We start from the raw sequence: 22,000 nt of genomic DNA, 5'->3' as shown, positions 1-22,000 counted from the left end.
ATATAATCCATTGTGTATTTCTTTAAACATCATTGATGGAGGTGCTTTAAAAAGACCGAGCCCTTTGAACAGGCAGCAAACAGTCAAAGGCTGTCAGAATAGCCAGAGTCTGGGTGTGCTGCCTGCCTGCCTTCCTGAGCCTGTTCTGCCTGAGGGGCACCTCCACAGTATTCAGAGTTCACTTGCTAAGTCCTTTGAATGCAGGAAAAGTCCAGGCAGGTAGAGGAGTGATGATGGCAGGTGTGAACAGCTAGCAAACTCCAATGAGTGCTTGGCTGAGTGCATGTGCTAATTACTGGGACAGCATAATTACTAAGGTTTCCTTTGTTTTGAAGGGGAGCCCCATCTCCTGCTGGTAGGTGATCCTGGTACTGGAAAATCTCAATTTCTCAAATATGCAGCAAAAATTGTACCTCGGTCAGTCTTGACAGCAGGAATTGGATCGACGAGTGCAGGTAAGCAAAACATTTAGTTCTCCTGCAAAGATCAGGGGAATATTTGCATATTACACAATTTATAATCTTGTACAATTTTAATTCTCCATTACTGTTACAGTATTTCTTTTTCATTTAAATTACAATTAAAACACAAAGTACATGGTATAACATCAGGATAAGCGCTCAACTAAGAAAACCAAAGCCAAACAACTATCTAACTGAATATACCTGTACTTAGATAATAACTAACTCCATATGCAATCATTGAAATGCAATATTTTTGTTAGTCATATTTTAGTTGCGGCTCACATCCTTTTGCATTGGCATAAAAATTGATCAAGCATTTGGACTTGTGGCTCATATTTCAAGATGGCATGATGAATTAATTGATAATTCTGTCACAATGATTTGAGTTTTCAAAACATTTTATTTTGATTTTACAGCTGATCAAACACAAAATTCAAGCAATGAATTTAAAAAAATAATTAAAACATTGTAAACAAAATTAAAGCATGAAATTAAATTTAAATTAAATTGTTGAACACAAAATATAAAAATATCAAATCAACAATCTAGCTGAATTTTTTCCAAGGAGAAAAAATTCTGTCTTATGACCTTAAAAACATCTGGATAGTATAATTTAAGGAGACAAGGAACTGCAGATGCTGGAATCTTGTGCTGTAGGAACTCAGTGGGTCAGGGAGTATCTCTGGAGGATGTGAATATGTGATGTTTTGGATCAGGAACCTTTAAGAATAGTCAGCATTCTAGCACCAGTTAGCATCTGAAGCAGTTAGACAGGTACATGGATAGGACAGGTTTGGAGGGATATGTACCAAATACAGACAGGTGGGACTAGTGTAGCTGGGACATGTTGGCCGATGTGGGCAATTTGGGCCGAAGGTCCTGTTTCCACACAGTAATCACTCTTTGACTCCATGTCTAATATGGTGATGACACCTGCTGCCCCTTGGCTGCTGAAACTTGCACAAAAGCTGCAAGGCTGTGTGTCAATCATTTCAACAATTTTTCCTGGAATTTTCCATCAACTCTCACTGGAATATTACACCATTTTAAAAAAAACATTTGGACCCCTCAAGGTCCAATTTCCATCCCTCACGGCACAATTTTGGGTTGCCGCCAATGGGTGTGAACCAGCGTCTAGGTAGTGCTTCCAGTTACATATACTTTTGTATTCTGGTGTAGAATACACAAGTTCAGACAATTAAATAAAAGACTGCATTTCTCTTTTAGAAGGAAAATAGTAGTCCTGGTAACAGTGACCATAATTTTCTGCAAAAGTTATCCAGATACCCAGCCGAACCAAACACTCTCAACCCCTCTTGATCAGTGCCACCCCTTTGCAGTTCCAGCAGCTGATTGCAACCAACCCTACCCCATCCCAAATAAATAAAAAGTGCTGGAAATACTCAGCAGGTCAGGCTGCATCTGTTGGAAGAGGAACAAATGTAACATTTTGGGTTGAAGACTCATCATTGAAACTGCGAAGCTGGCAAAGAAACTTGATAAGCTCCAGGAGGTTTGGGGGGATTTCTGTGAAAGCGTACAACTGAGGTGACTAGAGGGTTACGCTGTAAACAAGGTTATCTGATCAATGGGAGTAGCTGGAGAGTGAAAATATAGACAATTGACTATTGCACTTGCAAGATGCAGAGCAGGAGGGAGTGCAAGACAGGGTGGGCATGTCCTGCACCCCAACAAGAAAACAAATGGTAGGGAGAGGGAATAAATTAGCTGAGTCAAAATCATGGGTGGATAACTGATGCAGCTGTGGCCTGCTTTAGCTGTACAGAGGCCACAGACCAATAGGTCAGTGGGAGTGTTTTAGTTTTAGAGACACAGCATGGAGACAAGCCCTTTGTCCCACTGAGTCCACGCCAACTATCAATCACTTGTTCTATGTTATCCCACTTTCTCACCCACTACCCCCTACACACTAGTGGCAATTTACAGAGGCCATTTAACCTATAGTATAGCATAGCTACTATAGTAGTAATTATACTCCTAAAATTCAGTAATACTGAATTACTATTCAGTAATAGCTGTATTCCAGAAGAAGGCTTTATTCTCCTACAAAATGCAACATCCAGTCTTGTGCCTTGTTTCCTTTCTGGTCCTTGTGTGCTGCAGAATTTTGCAGTGTCCAGTCCTCGCACAAAATTTGAATTGATCCACTGTATACCGACCATTTAACATGGAGCATGGCTTTCTAAGTGTACAATTTCTAGGGTAGAAATCAAACCTTTAAAATCAATGTGGAAATAAAGAACTGCAGATCCTGGTATATGCGCCAAGGAACACAAAGTGTGGGTGTAACTCAACAGGTCAGGCAGCATCTCTGGAGAACATGGGAGATGATGTTTTGGGTCGAGACCCTTCGTCAGACCGAGCCTGAAGAAAAGTCTCCACCCAAAACATTGGCTATCCATGTTCTCCAGGGATGCTGCCTGACCTGCTGATTCACTCCAACACTTTGTGCATTAACCAGAATCTGCATTTCTTTGTTTCTACATTGATTTTAAAGGTTTGATTTGTATCTAGAGTCTTAGCTTGACTGTTCAGTTAAAGCTGATATTCACAGAGTAACTTATGTGACCATCTGTATCCAATTTCGACCAGTAAAGTGTGTGGTTTTATGTTTGTTTTAATGTTCAGTTGCTTAAATTTACTCTGTTGCTGCCTTTTCTCTTTGGTGAAATTTGGCCTTCGGAGACACACGGAGACGCATTTTATTACACTAATGACAGTGCACATTTGTAGATGCCTTTTAAACTAAATTGTTTCAGTATTGGATTAGTATTGCGGAGGAGAACTTGTTTGTCTGCTAATAAGATCATTGGGATATGTCTGACGTGATGAGCCTTGGTTATTCTATGACAAAAACTAATGGACGTGACTTGAATCCTGTGTATTATGAATTGTGTAACCTAAAATCAGGTGTACTTTTTTAAAGAATTGTCTTTTGAGTAATTTGCAAATGTTTCTGACTAGAGGTACCCGAAAAGACTTGAGAAAGCCTTTTGACAACTAGCAACAGGCAAAGACTGTCAGGTTGGGCAGTCTGCCTACTTCTTGCCTTTCAGAGTCCTCCTCATCCTCTCAACAAACATTTTATTATTTCCATGTAATGTTCTTTAACAGAGAGAAAAATTGGCCCGTGATTACTGCCAAAACCACTGAGCTACTATCAATGGCATGTATTCTGTGATCAGCAGCAGCTGCATGTAACAGGTTCAAACTGTTAGCACACTGTGGGGGGGACAAAACTTATTTCTTGTAAAGTTCAATGAAACTGTTGCACTTATTTTGGTATTTTTGATGCTGTTCCTTCTGATGGGTGGGACATTTATGTTGAGGTGTCTGTAATGAAATATATGCAGGATTCAAGGATTCGGATCAATGAATGAAGGAAGCACATGGTGAAGAGCACAAATAAATATTTATTAAAGCAAACACAAGTAAAACATAGAAAAACTATCAACTATCAATAAAAAAACAATACAAAATAATTCTTACGCCCCTGTGTGTATTCGAGTCTCCTGTCTGGCCTGACTAGCACTGGCACTGGCACAGTCTAAGCTCTTTCTGTCTCTCTCTGTCTCTCTCTGTCTCTCTCTCTCTCTCTCTCTCTCTCTCTGAAGCTCTCTCTCTCTGAAGCTCTCTGAAGCTCTCTCTCTCTCTCTCTCTGAAGCTCTCTCTCTGAAGCTCTCTCTCTGAAGCTCTCTCTCTCTCTCTCTGAAGCTCTCTCTCTCTCTCTGAAGCTCTCTCTCTCTCTCTCTCTCTGAAGCTCTCTCTCTCTCTCTCTGAAGCTCCCTCTCTCTCTCTCTGAAGCTCTCTCTCTCTCTCTCTGAAGCTCTCTCTCTCTCTCTGAAGCTCTCTCTCTCTCTCTCTGAAGCTCTCTCTCTCTCTGAAGCTCTCTCTCTCTCTCTCTGAAGCTCTCTCTCTCTCTGAAGCTCTCTCTCTCTCTGAAGCTCTCTCTCTCTCTCTCTGAAGCTCTCTCTCTCTCTCTCTGAAGCTCTCTCTCTCTCTCTCTGAAGCTCTCTCTCTCTCTCTCTGAAGCTCTCTCTCTCTCTCTCTGAAGCTCTCTCTCTCTCTCTCTGAAGCTCTCTCTCTCTCTCTCTCTCTCTCTCTCTCTGAAGCTCTCTCTCTCTCTCTCTCTCTCTCTCTCTCTCTCTGAAGCTCTCTCTCTCTCTGAAGCTCTCTCTCTCTCTCTCTCTGAAGCTCTCTCTCTCTCTCTCTCTCTCTCTCTCTCCCTGAAGCTCTCTCTCTGAAGCTCTCTCTCTCTCTCTCTCTCTCTCTCTCTCTCTCTCTCTCTCTCTCTCTGAAGCTCTCTCTCTCTCTCTCTCTCTCTCTCTCTGAAGCTCTCTCTCTCTCTCTCTCTCTCTCTCTCTCTGAAGCTCTCTCTCTCTCTCTCTGAAGCTCTCTCTCTCTCTCTCTCTCTCTGAAGCTCTCTCTCTCTCTGAAGCTCTCTCTCTCTGAAGCTCTCTCTCTGAAGCTCTCTCTCTCTCTGAAGCTCTCTCTCTCTCTGAAGCTCTCTCTCTCTGAAGCTCTCTCTCTCTCTCTGAAGCTCTCTCTCTCTCTGAAGCTCTCTCTCTCTCTGAAGCTCTCTCTCTCTCTGAAGCTCTCTCTCTCTCTCTGAAGCTCTTTTCTCTCTCTCTGAAGATGAAGTCCATGAGCATGTATTTACATAATTCACAAAATGCTGGAGTAACTCAGCAGGTCAGGCAGCATCTCAGGAGAGAAGGAATGGGTGACGTTTCGGGTCGAGACCCTTCTTGTATTTATATAATAATTTTATCACTAAGAACAGCAGGCGATTATGTGTCAAGCTAGCTATCCTCCTTGGTACCATAATGGAGTGAGTTATGTGTCCTATCAGACACCGAGCTAGTCTCGGATGTCTCTGGGAAAGCAAAGCTTATCTCAGTGACCTCGCAGTGGCCTCATGATCTACTGGTCCCTTTGAATTAGCCCAAGCATTCTTCGAAAACATCTACTTGTTTTCCTAAGCAGGGTTTGAAATGTGGTGCTGCTAATTTAGCTGACAACTCCATTTCAGCTCACAGTCTGTTTAACCCTTACATTACAGTGTCAAGGGTTACCCTTAATCTTGCCCAAGCAACCACATCCCCTGTTTGTGAGTCTAGATCGTAAGTACTTGCCTTCTATTGGGGCAATACATCCAAGTCTGGTGGCATGATGTGCAGTACCCAACAGAGATGACTGGATGCCTGTCACCCTGCCTGTTTGTCACTAACGGCCTTGCTTCCCCTGTCCTGTTTATCCTTGGCTGACGACATTAAATCTGAGGTTTATCCAAAAGGTTACTATCACCCATTAAATGGCAGCAAACTTGCATTTTTTGTGTTGTAAATATTTCCCCTCAATCTCATCAATTCTGTGGCCAAAGGTGTTTTTTTGTTTTCACAGAATCTCTTAATATTTCCATGGACAACTTTGCCCTTTGCTTCCATGGTTTTTTTTTTTCGGGGGGGGGGGAGGGAAGAAGTCAACATTTGCATGTGTCATATGATAGTTTATAAGACCAAACTGTGGAATATCCAAAGGCGTACAGGTTTGTAGGTTAATTGGCTTGGTAAATGTAAAAATTGTCCCGAGTTTATGTAGGACAGTGTTAATGTGTTAATCTGATCGGTGTGGGCCGAAGGGCCTGTATCCATGCTGTATCTCTAAACTAAACTAAACACACATTAATTAGAGCCTCTCAACTTGGTTAGTGAGCCAATAATGCATGTTTTTCACAGTCCAGTCCTGTTATAGACAATAGACAATAGGTGCAGGAGTAGGCCATTCAGCCCTTCGAGCCAGCACCGCCATTCAATGCGATCATGGCTGATCACTCTCAATCAGTACCCCGTTCCTGCCTTCTCCCCATACCCCCTCACTCCGCTATCCTTAAGAGCTCTATCCAGCTCTCTCTTGAAAGCATCCAACGAACTGGCCCCCACTGCCTTCTGAGGCAGAGAATTCCACACCTTCACCACTCTCTGACTGAAAAAGTTCTTCCTCATCTCCGTTCTAAATGGCCTACCCCTTATTCTTAAACTGTGGCCCCTTGTTCTGGACTCCCCCCACATTGGGAACATGTTTCCTGCCTCTAATGTGTCCAATCCCCTAATTATCGTATACGTTTCAATAATTGAATAATTGTTCTTTTACAATTAAAGATAAAGGGTGAAAATCTCTATGTAAAAAAATCTTCATTTGCACATCATATACTGTCATAGAAACATAGAAAATAGGTGCAGGAGTAGGCCATTTGGCCCTTCGAGCCAGCACCGTCATTCAATATGATCTTGGCTGATCATCCAAAATCAGTACCCCGTTGGGGCTTTTTCCCCATATCCCTTGATTCCCTTAGCCCGAAGAGCTAAATCTAACTCTCTCTTGAAACTTAATTATGGGCTAAAAAGCCATTTCACTTCATGACGATTTTGTAATTCCCCACTGCTTTTCCAACGATTAAATTCATATTAACAATACAGATTGCCAGTGGGCACTTCCATGCTGTTTGTCAACAGCCTCGCAGCAGCTTAGGTGTTCAGTTTCCCTTCTCCTAATCATCGTTTACAGCACAGAAGGAGTCTGCTTTGCCTCATAGCCCATAGAGTTCGATGGCGCGGTCCAGTCCAGTCGCCGTCGTGGTAGCTCTGCGGGAACTGTGCGTTTTAAACTGGTATGTTTACTTTAAAATTATCCCTAAGTGCTCTAGCGTGTGCTAGCACTTAGCATTAACCAATGTACGACCGGGAAACGCTCGTAAAATTAAACTCGAGCGCTACAGGAGCACTATTAAACAGAAATCTACTCACCGATATACCGATAGAGATCATCAAAGGAGCGCACCGCGGCAGCAGCAGTGGGAGCGCAGGTCAGTGGGAAAGTCGGAAAAAACACCGAGGGAAGCGAGGGGGGGTTCGGAACAGGCTGAGAACCCAAGCCTTACGTCCACCTCTGCCCAGCATACTTCTGGCCAACGTCCAGTCCCTGGAGAACAAGCTGGATGACCTGAGGGCAAGGATCAGATTCCAGAGGGACATAAAGAACTGTAACATCCTTTGTCTGACCGAAACATGGCTGACCCCGCTGGTGCCTGACCAGGTGATCTGCCCATCCGAGTCCTTCACTGTTTTCCGGGCGGACAGAACGAAAGAATCTGGGAAATCCAAGGGCGGAGGAGTCTGCTTCTTGACCAATAATAACTGGTGTAATCCTGGGAATATTAAGACGCTTTCTCGTTCCTGCTCGCCGGACCTGGAACATCTAACTATCCTATGCCGACCATTCTACCTACCCCGGGAGTTCAGCTCGGTGATCATCACAGCCGTCTATATCCCACCGCATGCGGACACCGACGTGGCACTGTCCACCCTACACGATGTGGTGTGTCAGCACCAAAACAAGAACCCTGATGCGGCTGTGCTGGTGGCTGGAGACTTCAATAGGGGAAATCTCAAAAAGGTCATGCCCAACTTCTACCAACACATCACGTGTGTCACCAGGGGGGAAAGAACTTTGGACCACTGCTACACGCCGTTCAGGAAAGGCTACAAGGCCGTTTCTCTCCCTCCTTTTGGGAAATCTGACCACGCTGCCATTTTCCTGCTGCCGGAGTACAAACAACGGATAGTACGGGAAGCGACAGTGACGAGGGACGTAAAGCGGTGGGCTGACCATTCAGAGGCCATGCTGCAAGATGCACTGAGCGAAGTCGACTGGAACATGTTCCAAGCAAGTTCCAGAGACGTAAATGAGTTTGCGGAAGCGGTTACGGACTTCATTGCCACAATAGCCGATACCATCATCCCCACGGTAAGGGTCAGTATCTTCCCGAACCAAAAACCCTGGGTGGACAGGTCTATTCGCGTGGCCTTGAATGCTCGCACCGCTGCTTACAACTCCGGCCTGGCATCCGGCAACATGGACGACTACAAGGGAGAGTCCTACCGACTGAGAAGGGCAGTGAAGGATGCAAAAAAGAGGTACCGGGACAAGATGGAGTCACAGATGGAGCAGCAGGACACCAGGCGCCTTTGGCAGGGGCTACGGACTATAACTAGCTACAGGTCCAGCACCCCCTCAACCGGAAGTGCCGGCTCCTCCTTAGCTGATGACCTGAACTCTTTTTACGCACGGTTTGAGACGGGTAACACCACCAGCTCGCCGTCTAAAAACAGCACCGAAGGGGCGCTGGCTAGCGAGGCTGGAGGGGGATCCACCGCCGGGGATGTGCACACATTCTCGGTGTCCGAGCATGAGGTGAGGTGGGCTCTGACGCGTGTGAACACGAGGAAAGCTGGAGGCCCAGATGGTATATCTGGGCGAGTACTAAAGTCTTGTGCTACTCAGCTTGCTCCAGTGCTCACCACAATATTCAACCTCTCCTTGGCAAAGTCCGTGGTCCCTGCATGCTTCAAAAGATCCATCATTGTACCGGTGCCAAAGAATGCCTCTCCAGCGTGTTTAAATGACTACCGACCGGTGGCCCTCACCTCGGTTGTCATGAAATGCTTGGAGAGGCTAGTCAAGAAGCACATCTGCGCCCTCCTTCCTCGCAACATGGACCCACTACAGTTCGCATACCGTCCGAACAGGTCCACGGATGATGCGGTCTCCCAGGTTCTACACACCGCTCTCTCTCATCTGGACAGCCAGGGGGGCTATGTGAGGATGCTGTTCATTGACTTTAGTTCAGCATTCAACACAATAGTCCCCAGCAGACTGGTTGAGAAGCTGCTGGAACTGGGGCTTAGCACCCCTCTGTGTGCCTGGGTCCTGGACTTTCTCACTGCCAGGCCCCAAGTGGTCAGGATGGGGGAACACACATCTAGCTCCCTCACCCTGAACATAGGATCCCCCCAGGGCTGCGTCCTTAGCCCCCTACTGTACTCCCTGTACACACATGACTGTAGGGCCAGGTTCAGCTCAAACTCCATCATCAAGTTTGCTGATGACACTGTGGTGGTGGGCCGGATCTCCAACAACGAGGAGAAGGCCTACCGGGAGGAGGTGGCTGATCTGGCACTCTGGTGTCAGGACAATAGCCTCCTCTTGAATGTCACTAAAACAAAGGAGCTGATTGTGGACTTCAGAAGGGCTAAACATCCAAGGACGTACACGCCACTGGAGATAAATGGGTCTATTGTGGATAGGGTGAGCAGTTTCAAATACTTGGGAGTCCGCATCGCAGAGGATCTGACGTGGGCAACGCACATTGCCGCACTGGTGGGTAAGGCTAAGCAGCGCCTTTACCACCTTAGACAACTGAGGAAATTCAGAGTGTCGCTGAGGATCCTTCATTGCTTCTACTCTGGGGCTGTAGAGAGCATCCTGTCCGGCAACATTACAGTCTGGTTTGGGAACAGCTCTGCCCAGGACAGGATGGCCCTGCAGAGAGTAGTGCGTTCGGCAGAACGCACCATGGGAACTACACTCGTCCCCCTGCAGGACCTATACATCAGGAGGTGCAGATCCAGAGCAAGCAAGATCATGAGGGACCCCTGCCACCCCAGTAACGGACTGTTCCAGATGCTACGGTCAGGCAAACGCCTCCGCTGTCACGCTGTGAAAACGGAGAGGATGAGACGGAGCTTCTTCCCACAGGCCATCAGGACTGTCAACTTTGATAACCCCAGAGACTAAATTTTTGTCGACACTTTTGGTGCTATGTTTAGTAACTTATTAACTTTATTTATTGTAACTGTAATTATTTTTGTGCACAACCCGCAGGCATTGCCACTTTCATTTCACTGCACATCGAGTATGTGTATGTGACAAATAAATTTGACTTGACTTGACTTGACTTGAACAATAGTAAGATGACAAGCAAACATCACAGATAAAAATGAAGTATTATTTAAAACTGGTTGGATTAGCTATATGTGCAGGAAACGAACTGCAGATGCTGGTTTAAACCAAAGAAGTAACGATGATAGGAAACAGATATTGTTAGCTGTTTGTTGGGTGAAAACGAAAAGCTAGTGTGACTTGGGTTGGGGAGGGATAGAGACAGAGGGAATGCTGAGGCTACCTGAAGTGAGAGAAATCAATATTCATACCACTGGGCTTTTATCATCCTTACTTTTTTTGCTTATCTTTTATTCATTGTTCTTTATCTCTCTAAATCATCGTCTCTATCTCTCGTTTCCCTTATCCCTAACCAGTCTGAAGAAGGGTCTCGACCCGAAACATCACCCATTCCTTCTCTCCAGAGATGCTGCCTGTCCCGCTGATTTACTCCAACATTTAGTGTCTATCTTTGGATTAGCTATATCTTGCATTAGCTTGAATAGGTTCTGATCTTGTTATTTACTTCATGCAGCTGAACAAAGTGCACTTGTTTGTTCAGCAGGGTTCCTATTCAATATAATCAGCACATGTAACATAAACAAAGTTGCGTCTTTGTTATAGTCAGTTATGATCGTTGGATAACAGTTGCATCCGGAGGGCAGCAGCTGTATGAAAACACTATCGTGCTCAAAGCTGCCACCATTTTGACATGGATGTGCTTCATCCCTGCTTCCGTATTTGCTTGATGAACATCCAGGAAGTCTCTACGAACAGTACTCCTCCCCACTGTGCCCCACCTGGACCCGCGGCTATTTCTCCCCTCCCCCTGCCCCCCCTACATTCCCTCTACTGGCTTCACAATTTGCAACTCTTCATTCAGCCTATCTCACACCTTCGGTTTTAATCTCTGGCCTTTGTTCCACTCATTTGCCTATCAAAAATCCCCCTCGCCTATGTCAAATTATTACATGTTACACTTTGTACCGCCTCTCCTCTCTCCCACTCCCCCCCCCCCCCCCCCCCCCGCACTAGAAATAGTCTGAAGAAGGGTCCTGACCCTCAACGTCACCGATGCATGTTCTCCAGAGATGCTGCCTGACCTGATGAGTTACCAGCACTGTGTCCTTTTGTGTAAACCAGCATCTGCAGTTCCTAGTTTCTACTCCAGGCTTTTACTCTCTGTGAAATGTGCCATGAGGTTTCTTTTCTCTGCCTCTTTCTCTTGTAGGTCTGACTGTGGCTGCTGTAAAGGACTCTGGAGAGTGGAATTTGGAGGCAGGAGCACTGGTTCTGGCAGATGGAGGTCTTTGCTGCATTGATGAGTTTAACAGCATGAAAGAACATGATAAATGTAGCATCCATGAGGCGATGGAGCAGCAGACTATAAGTGTGGCAAAGGCAGGGTAAGGTTTTCTCATATTTTGAAGTTGTTTTTAACAAAGGACTAATTTGATGCTTAGTTTCTCCATGGTCCCTCCCCAAAGTCTTAAAACGAGTGCATTCTGTCTTCCTTGTGGCAAAACAAATGATTACTTGTACTTCAGCAACACATATTTTTGCAAAATACCCTGGATTGCATGCAAACTAAAGCTTTTCATTGTATCTCAGTACACATGACAATAATAAATTAAACTAAACTCTATGTGACTATTTGAGAGGCAAGCCAAATAATACGAGTATATCAATCAGACAGTTCCGAGGTAAATTGAGAACAATCGGCATTTGATCTAAATATCCTAAATGAACATGTATGAATAGGTGGAACCAGTACAGAATTTTGAAATAATTTCTCATTAGCTCCACACAGTTTGTTCATTGCTAATGCAAAATGAAATGCTACTGAAATAATTTCCCCATTGGTGTTTGCTGCCAAGTAACGCACCCTTCTTCAATATGGTCTACATATTGCATGGTGCGGCATCGTGGTGCAGCGGTAGAGTTGCTGCCTTACAGTGGGCTTGTAGCACCGGAGACCCGGGTTTGATCCTGAGTACGGGTGCTGTCTGTACGGAGTTTGTATGTTCTCCCCGTGACCTGTATGGGTTTTCTCAGACCTTCGGTTTCCTCCCACACTCCAAAGATGTACAAGTTTGTAGGTTAATTGGCTTGGTAAATGTAAACAAAAATTGTCCCTAGTGTGTGTAGGATAGTGTGAATGTGCTGTGATCGCTGGTCGGCATGGGCCAAAGGGCCTGTTTCCACGCTGTATCTCTGAACTAAACTAAACTGTCACGACTGCATTAAACATTTGATATACTATTTGGGGGAAAAAACCCCATCAAACATTAGAAAACAGGTGACCCCCGCGTTACGTCTATTTTGTAGAGGAAATCTGTACTTACAGAATTTGCAAATCACGACCCCAAACGTTTGAGATGTGGAATAAAATTTGCCTTACAAAATTGTTTTTTTAACTAGTACGTTTGTTGATGATTGAAATAATGTTATGACCAATTCAGCCTGTGAAATAGAAATAGTTTTCCCTAATTCATCAATTGTGTTTAATCCAGTTCGGGCCATGGAAACAGAGCAGTGACAAAAATAAATATCAATAGGTTCACACAAAATTGGCAGCATTTTTAAGGACACTGTATGCTGTTGTTTCTATGTGATAAGCATCAGGTGAATAAAGGTTTGTTGCTGCCATTATAATTACTATTAATACTCGTATTTTTCCCATGCAATATTCTAATATAAAACTGACCATCTTTCTTTGTTTAGACTAGTGTGCAAGTTGAACACAAGGACCACTGTACTGGCAGCTACTAATCCAAAAGGCCAGTATGATCCCAATGAATCTATAACTGTAAATACAGCTCTTGCTAGCCCACTGCTGAGCAGATTTGACCTTGTTTTGGTGCTCCTGGATACCAAAAATGAAGAATGGGACAAAGTAATTACTTCATTTATTCTGGAAAACAAAGGTATTTAAGGTCAAAATGCATTTTTGGTTCAATTTTTGTGAATTTTAAAATATCCCTTTAGGCTTATTAAATAACATAAAATGAAAGCTTCAAGGTTGCACGAAAGAGTGTTGTTTTAATTATAGAACGATATATCCTTTCCTAAAACCATTTAGCGTGTCCAACTGTCTCTAACAAATTGTGGAGCATGGAGAAGATGAAAACCTACTTCTGTCTTATCAAGACTTTTCAACCCAAGATTTCTGATGAAGCAAATAAAATCCTTGTGAAATATTACCAAGTGCAACGTCAAAGTGGGTTCAGAAATGCAGCAAGAACCACAATACGTATGCTTGAGAGCTTGGTACGTCTAGCTGAAGGTAAGCAGTCTTTAGATTTTTAATCATCAAAACGATATCATAGATTTACTGTAATATAAATAAAATTCCAAGAATTGGCCGTACCTATAAGGTGCCTGGAGTGTTCCTCACTATAAAAATTATTGGCCCCTAAATGATAAGGGAAAAATTTAATACGAACACAAGGGGCAACTTTTTCACACAAAGGGTGGTGGGTATTCAGAACAAGCTGCCTGATGAAGTAGTTGAAGCAGGTAATAATGTTTTAAAACCATTTACTCAGGAAAGATTTGGAGAGACATGGGGAAACTTGATTGGCATGGATAAGTTGGTCCAAAGAACCTGTCTCCATGCGATATGGTTCTGTGATTGTGGTCTATGGAAAATCGAGGATCCATCTGCAGAGGGATCTTCAGAGACCAAGGTCCAGGAGCATGGAGATGAGTTTAATTGGAATTATGGTGTTGAAGACCAAACGATAGTCAATAAATAGGTCCTTGTTAACCAAATGTACCAGAGATGGGTTTTGGGTAAGGGAGATGGCACCTGTTGTGGACCTGTCACAGCAGTAGTTGAATTACAATGGAACAAGGCTTTCTGGGAGGGTGGAGTTGATGCGTGCCACTGAACAGTAGTCATTGAGATGCTTGCTTTTTTTTTTGTCACATGGGGTGATAGCAGTCTTCCAAAAGCAGGTGGGCTCCTCCTTAGTGGCTGGATTGGAAAAGATTCAAGGATGAAAACAGAGCTTTAGGGATTTTGCTGCAATGACCTTTAGCAAATCATCAGGAACACAAAGCAGCCCAGTGCAAAAGATAGAAGGAGAGCATTTACATCGATACACAATGGAATAGTGTCGGAAGCTTTCAGATGAATGAATGAATGTTTATTGGCCAAGTATGTACACATACAGGGAATGTGCCTTGGTGCTCCGCTCGCAAGTAACAACACAAACACAGTAAACAATTAAGAATAAAGCATAAAACTTTAAAACATTAAGAATACAACATTAAAGTTTAAACATGTGAGTGAAATAAACCAGAGCAAAAAGAGACTACAGACTTTTGGTTATTGAGTAGAGCTCAAATGACTACACAGCTGTGACTGGTGTTGTTGATGATGAGAGGGGGGAGGGGAGGAGGAGCTCTCCTGAAGTCTACAATCAGTTCCACTGTCTGCAAAGGGGAGAACATAGGTTATGATGTTCACCTTTTAAAATGACGAGATGTGAAGCATCTGAATCTAGAATAAAGAAATATGTCTGTCAAGGTGGTGTGAGATTAAGAGATGGGAGTCTGGAGGTAGCCAGGAACCATGATAGCTTTTTTTTTTTTTAAAGGAAAATTATGGAAACACTGGGGAAATAGGTACAGATTTAATGTTTCGGGTCATCGACCCATTGCCAGTACCTCTGTATTTTTTTTCTTTATGAATGAATACTTTATTGTCACATGTGACAAGTTACAGTGAAATTCTTTACTTGCAAACCCTCGGTATGCAAATAGCCACCACATAAAGGGCACTGACAAAGTTACAAAGTATCCCGGTGCCAGGTCCTCCTTTGCTCTTTCTCCCCCTCCCCCTCCTCACGGATGTCCCTTCCACACCGGGTCCTCCTTTGTTCCTCCCCTGACAGCGGCGTCCTCACTCCCACGTGGTCCGTCCTCGTCCGTCAGTGGCGTCCTCATTGACCGCCGCACTGACCTCTCCACTATCGCCGCCGGATCCTTTCCGTGGCGCAACCCAGACCCCAGGTCCTGGCCGCGGGCCTTGCCTCTGACCCACGAGGCCCCGCCTCCGACTTCTTCGCAGCCTCCTGGGAGGCATTGATTTTCATCTGTGTTTATTGATTGCCATGGGATCCTGTAGGTTATATACACTTCAGCTGTAGTCCATGGGTGGCAGGGGGAAAGGATATTTAAACTGTTGAATTAAGTACTGGTTAGTTGGACAACTTATTTTTTTGTAATAAGCTTCCGCACTTGAGTTCATTATTTGTCCATATCCCAAAGCTTCACAGGAGTAATGGGACTGAGATGCAGCAGTTCTTGTGTTTCTTGGGTTAAATGTTTGATTACATATGTTTTAATAATTGAAGATATATTTAAACAGGATAGGTTTCAAAAATAAAGACAACAAATCTCTTAGACTAGTTTTAAATTCAAAATAATGAGTAAAGATTTTATTTTCCCAGTGCAAGCACATGTTCTTCGTCGGCTTGAGTTTTATAAAGAGAGCAGAGAGAAGCAATTTTATCTCCCTCTGGCTTCAGCAAAACATAATGGTTTGAGGGTTCTTTATGTCATATATGCGCCGCACAATTAAATGTTTGCACCCATCGCCAAAGAGTGACGCCCAACGTGGGGCTCGAACCCACGACCCTGAGATTAAGAGTCTCATGCTCTACCGACTGAGCTAGCCGGGCTGTGTCACAATTGCCTGCTGTTATTTGGAGGTTTGTTTATTTCAATTAAGTGTACAGATTTTTTTTAATCTGTCTACTGCTGCCTGCCAATTTTTGAAAATTTGTGTTTTAGCTCATGCAAGACTAATGTTTAGGGATAACGTAACTGTTGAAGATGCCATCACAGTGATCTCTGTAATGGAGTCATCCATGCAGGTATGTATTGCTGAGAAAAACATTTTATATAGAAATGAGAATTAAAACCAACATATCATGAAAAGGTGAAGGACTGAAGTTGGACATTTAGCACATTATATCATGAGTGGAGCCAGGATTTTAACATAAGAGCCATAAGTGCCATTTCATGCTTTTTTTGATGATTTCATCAAGAGAATGCCTTTTTCACGATCGAGTGCCTAAATCAGCCGGTTTTTGCCGTGTTAACGTAGCTTACAAGAAAATTTCCACCACCGGGACAAAAGTTGGGGCGCCACCGTCGGTCGTTCGTTCGTGGGTAGTGGACGAGGCCCCAGTCTTTTACAGTCAGGCTGTAATTGGGTGTTAAGTGTTGATTGGAGACGGGTGGGTGGGGAAACATAGAAAATAGGTGCAGGAGTAGGCCATTCGGCCCTTCGAGCATGCACCTCCATTCAATATGATCATTGCTGATCATCCAACTCAGTATCCTGTACCTGCCTTCTCTCCATATCCCCTGATCCCTTTAGCCACAAGGGCCACATCTAACTCCCTCTTAAATATAGCCAATGAACTGGCCTCAACTACCTTCTGTGGCAGAGAATTCCACAGATTCACCACTCTCTGTGTGGAAAAAAAACATTCTCATCTCGGTCCTAAAAGACTTCCCCCTTATCGTTAAACTGTGACCCCTTGTTCTGGACTTCCCCAACATCGGGAACAATCTTCCTGCATCTAGCCTGTCCAACCCCTTAAGAATTTTGTAAGTTTCTATAAGATCCCCCCTCAATCTTCTAAATTCCAGCGAGTACAAGCCGAATTCCAGCGAGTACAAGCCGAGTCCAGTCTTTTCATACTAGAGTCAGGCTGTGAGTAGGTGTGAAGTGTTGATTGGGGAGAAGGGGAGAGGTACCAGGGTTAAGTTTCTGTGTATTGAGCCTGCAGTTAAAACTCGTTCAGGTCGTTGGTCAGCTGATGATTGTCCAAGGGGGGTTTTCCTCTTGTAGCTTGCCCTTCCAAACTGAAGAAGAGTCATTAGCTGAGGACTTGCTCCTCAACTTCTCAGAGTACCTCTTTTCTTGGCAGCTCTGATTCCTCTTCACAGCATTTACTTGGCCTGCCTGTAGAGGTCTGCATCCCCGCTCCTGTAGGGTCTGCAATCATCAAAATGCCTCAAGTCAAGTCAACGCCTTGTAAACAACTGAACGATTTGGTGAGTGTGTACGGGAGTGATATATTCTCTACAGACAACTGTGTGCTGTTTTGCAAAGCATGTGAGAAAGCAGTGAATCATGAGAATAAATATTTCATCTCCCAGCATGTACAGTCAGCTAAACACAAGTCGGTAGCAGCGAAACTGAAGGCGGGAAACACGCAAGCTTGTCTCCTCACTACATTTACTGCTGGCTCCAGTCACAAATCTGAGTTTTTGAGTGATCTGTGCAAGGCATTCATTGATGCTGGAATTCCACTGTGGAAATTGGAAAACAAATCTCTCAGAGGTTTTTTAGAGAAATACACAGAGGAACATATACTGAGCGAGTCATCATTACGGAAAAATAATGTTGACAGCAACTTCAACATTGTTGTGCAGAAAATTAGAGATGATGTTGCATGCAACAAAATATGGATCTCAATAGATGAGACAACCGATGCTGTGGGGAGATATGTTGCCAATGTGGTCATCGGTACACTGGAGGCAGGTCAACTATCAAAGGAGTATCTGTTGACATCGGAGGTATTGGAGAAGGCAAACAGCTCAACTATTGCTCAGTTGTTTACATCTTCACTTGCTGTACTTTGGCCAGAAGGTATAAAACACGAGAATGTTCTTCTGTTTGTGACTGATGCAGCTCCGTATATGAAAAAAGCTGCTCGTGCTCTTAAAGTTTTATTCCCCAAAATGTTGAATTTCACATGCTTAGCTCGCGGACTCCATAGAATTGCTGAGCACATACGTAGCTTGTTTCCAAATGTCGATTGCCTAGTTTCCAATGTCAAGAAAATCTTCCTCAAAGCACTGTCACATGTGCAGTTGTTCAAGGAAATGGCACCTGAGATTCCGCTACCTCCTCAGCCCGTTCTGACTAGGTGGGGTACATGGCTCTCTGCTGTACTCTACTATGCTGCAAATTTTGAAAAGATAAAAGAAATCGTCAACTGTTTTGAAGAAGAGGAATCTGCTGCAGTCAGGATCGTCAGTGAAATCATGCAGAAAAAGTCCCTCCACTGCGATCTTGTGTTTATTGCTTCCAATTTTGCAAACTTCCCACAAGCTATCACTTTCCTTGAGAAACGTGGCGAAACATTAGTGAATAACTTGCAGGTTTTCAACAGAGTAACTGACGATATTCGTAAAGTTCCTGGTGATGTAGGTAAAGATATACAAGGAAAATGTGAGAGAGTGATTTTAGGTAACATAGCTAAAGTTCTCAAAGGTAGTTGTTATGCACAAGATATCCACATGAATATAGAGTCTGGAGTTTGTTTCGGGTATGCATCAGTGACCTCAGCTGGGGTAGAAAGAAGTTTTTCACAACTGAAGCATATTCTGTCTGACAGACGGCATAGTTGAACACCAGGTAATTTGAAAAAAATGCTAGTAATTATGTGCAACCAGGCAACTTTGGTCATTTAATGTAGTATTCCTTTATATTATCATTTTTAACCATATTTTGGTGGTGGAAATAGTCCTTTTTATGCCTCTTTTTGTCAATAAATGCCTTTTTGTGCCTTTTTTGTAATTTTATTATGCCTATTTGCCTGCCTATTTCAGAGTTTTTTAGTGCCTAAACATCCTGGCTCTAATCATGAGATACATGCAAAAATGTAAAAAAAATTAATTTCGATTGAGTCCACAGGAAATATTTTGCTTTTGTATCTTGAATAATATATTGAACCGATTTTATCACGTGCACAAATAACTGACGTAAGAATGCTAATTGATTTTGTACACTGCCGAGCAATAGACTTAAGCATATTGAACTGTGCTCGAAGAATTGAAGAGTCTTTTTGTGACTTTATATAGTTTGCTTTTGTTCTGATTTCCAGGGAGGTGCTCTTCTCGGTGGCGTGAACGCATTGCACACGTCCTTTCCAACAGACACAAAAGAGCAGTACAAAATGCAGTGTGAATTGCTGCTGGAAAGACTGGGCCTAAATGTTCTTCTCCTTCAAGAACTGCAGCGACTTGACAGGTAAAAAAGTTGCACAAACTCACTGGGGGTTGAGGAATACTACAAAGGTTTACTTTAATTATACTTGTAGGGTAATAAATTTGATTATTTTTAATTGATGAAACACCACCGTTATCAGAGTTGGGTGAATTAATTGATTATTTAGACAAATTGTTTTATTATTGACACTTTAGTTGTTGCTAAACATTACAAGAATGTTGAACTGAAAATTGAACCTACAATTATCGAATGATCATCCCCATCCACTCCCCCCCCCCCCCCCCCAACCTTAGAGGTGCTGCTCAAACCAGTTTCCTGAGTTCCTCTCAGTTTAATTTTGCTGTAGATTTCAGCATTTTGTGCTTCCATAAGTGGTAATTGTAATGTACAATTAACCCCCTACTTGCTGATTGCTCTACTGGGAGCAGTGCAACTTTGTCCAGCCGGTTTATGACATTGATTTGAGCAATTGGGTCGGGTTGACTACGATGATTGATCAGATGAATCAGCAAAGGGGCAATATTGTGAACGGCTGCCTCATTGAAGCAAAGCTGCTGGAATTGGATCTCAACTGAGACATTGGAAATGTGAAATGGAGCTTGGAGATGCATTGCAAAGTGGTGGCGGCTCACCAGGGAATTTTTGGAATGCTGACAACACTTGCATGAGGGTGTTTTTAAATTATTTCAATGCATTAGTGCAGGCATGCAGGGTTACATCGAACAAATCTGCACGGGATTAGATGAAGTTAAAGTTTTCCATTGGGGGAAATGTGACAGAGCATTAAATGTTTATTAGGAAACCTTAATAGGGATTTTGATCTTTCAATGCACAAAGAGTAATAGCCACCAAATTTACATTAATCAGGGACGTATTGCTGAGACTTTATAAGGCACTGGTCAGACTGCATTTGGAGTATAGTGAGCAGTTTTGGGCCCCATATCTGAGGAGGGATATTTTGGTGTTGCAGAGGTTCCAGAGGAGGTATACTGGAATGATTGGGTTAACGCATGATGAGCGTTTGCTGGCTTGGGTCTGTACTCGCTGGAGTTTAGAAGGATGAGGGGGGGATCTTATTGAAACTTACTGAATAATGAAAGGCCTGAATAGTGGATGCAGAGAGGATGTTTCCACTAGTGGGAGAGTCTAGTACCAGAGGACACAACCTCAGAATAAAACGATGTACCTTGAGTAAGAAGATGAGGAGGAATTTCTTTAGCCAGAGAGTGGTGAATCTGTAGAATTCATTGCCACAAAGGGCTATGGAGGCCAAGTCTTTGGGTATTTTTAAAGCCCAGATTGATAGGTTCTTGAGTAGTAAGGGTGTCAAAGGTTACTGACAGAAGGCAGGAGAATGGGGTTGAAAAGGAATGATAGATCAGCCATGATTGAATGGCAGAGGAGAATCGATGAGTTGAATGGCCTAATTTTGCTCATGTTACTTAAGAACTAATGAATTTATAATCCCATTTCATTTTATTTAAATTGAGGAATAAACTCTATCTGAGTTTGTTTCTTTTACCCAGCTCATGGCTGATTATCCGGCTTCTACCATAGCTTCCCCTCTTGTCCTGCACATTGACTTGAAAACATTGCGTCAGATATGTCAAGAGAGTGATTTTATTCTGCTAGCTATTTTAGATTTAGAGATACAGCGCGGAAACAGGCCCTTCGGCCCACCGGGTCTGCGCCGCCCAGCGATCCTATCCTATAACACTATCCTATAATACATGAGAACTTTTAAAAACTGAAGTAATCAAAGAGATGGGTCTAGACTTCATATCATGTTTAGCGGGTGGTTAGAGAGAGTAGTTCTGGCTTTTCATCAAAAAATAATTTCTGTAGATGATGACATTTCTGTAGGTTAAACATTTTTTCATAATGTAACTTGTATTTTCAATAGCATTCAGAATGGAGACGAACAGCATCCACCAAATGGATGTACAAACTCAAGTGACAGGTGTGATGCATTTTCTGACGCTGCTCCTGATTCAAGAACTGATGAACTGAATCCCATTGCTCGGGATGTTGATCAAACAGGTAGTGATCTCACCTGGTTTGATGACTTTCAAAGCAAAACTCATGAAAAGGGTCCTGAAAGAGAGGGGACTGTACTAGCTGAATCCTGCATACTCAAACAAACATCAGGGAATTCTTATCAGCATCCTTTTTCTAAATTAAATACCAGTCCCCAGCCAATAAAAAGTACAGAGCAAGTTGCAACAACTAGTAATTCCAACATGATTTCGCCACCTATAGGTTTGTGTGGTGTGAATAACATTAAGTCTGCTGGTTTAGCCATTGAGAATTCAGAAGCTGAAAGAAGAACTGGCACGGATCACACGAAAAGACAGACAAATGTTGAAATCCATGCTTCGTCAAACACACCAGATTCCGCTGTGACTGTTCGGGTGTCCAAAAAGCTACACACTTCCCGGGTTTCACAGAGCGGAATGTTGTTCAAAAGTAAAGAAACTTGTAATGAAAGTCATTTATCTGAATCAAGTGAACCCAGTGCACTTCTGAATCTGGATGACTCCAGCTCATCTGGTGGTACTTCAGGACAATGTACTTCACCTGGGCTCCAAGCTAAAGCAAATAAGAAAGTAAAACCACCAGGAACAAAGCATACCTCACAGGCTAGTGATGCCTTTCCTCTTCAGCCTGAAACTAGCGGGGATTCTAACATCCTATT

The 22,000-nt window shown here is 43.4% G+C and overlaps 1 protein-coding gene and 1 non-coding gene across 2 annotated transcripts; one reads left to right on the top strand and one right to left on the bottom strand.

The window, feature by feature from the left end:
- Window positions 1-335: 335 nt before the first annotated feature.
- Window positions 336-21,995, top strand: LOC144591782 (DNA helicase MCM9-like; the record flags this gene model as incomplete). Its single annotated transcript, XM_078395803.1, has 7 exons — window positions 336-455; window positions 11,497-11,671; window positions 12,990-13,192; window positions 13,348-13,551; window positions 16,068-16,150; window positions 19,181-19,326; window positions 21,209-21,995. Coding segments are annotated over 7 exons (1,718 nt in total), but the record flags the coding sequence as incomplete, so codon positions are not given.
- Window positions 15,883-15,955, bottom strand: trnak-cuu (transfer RNA lysine (anticodon CUU)). Its single transcript has one exon. It is a non-coding gene; the product is annotated as a tRNA-Lys (tRNA).
- Window positions 21,996-22,000: the final 5 nt, after the last annotated feature.

This window comes from Rhinoraja longicauda, unplaced genomic scaffold, assembly GCF_053455715.1.
Source record: "Rhinoraja longicauda isolate Sanriku21f unplaced genomic scaffold, sRhiLon1.1 Scf001860, whole genome shotgun sequence".
Taxonomy (NCBI): domain Eukaryota; kingdom Metazoa; phylum Chordata; class Chondrichthyes; order Rajiformes; family Arhynchobatidae; genus Rhinoraja; species Rhinoraja longicauda.
The sequence above is the reverse complement of the archived record's forward strand: the minus strand, read 5'-3'. Positions and strand labels throughout refer to the sequence as shown.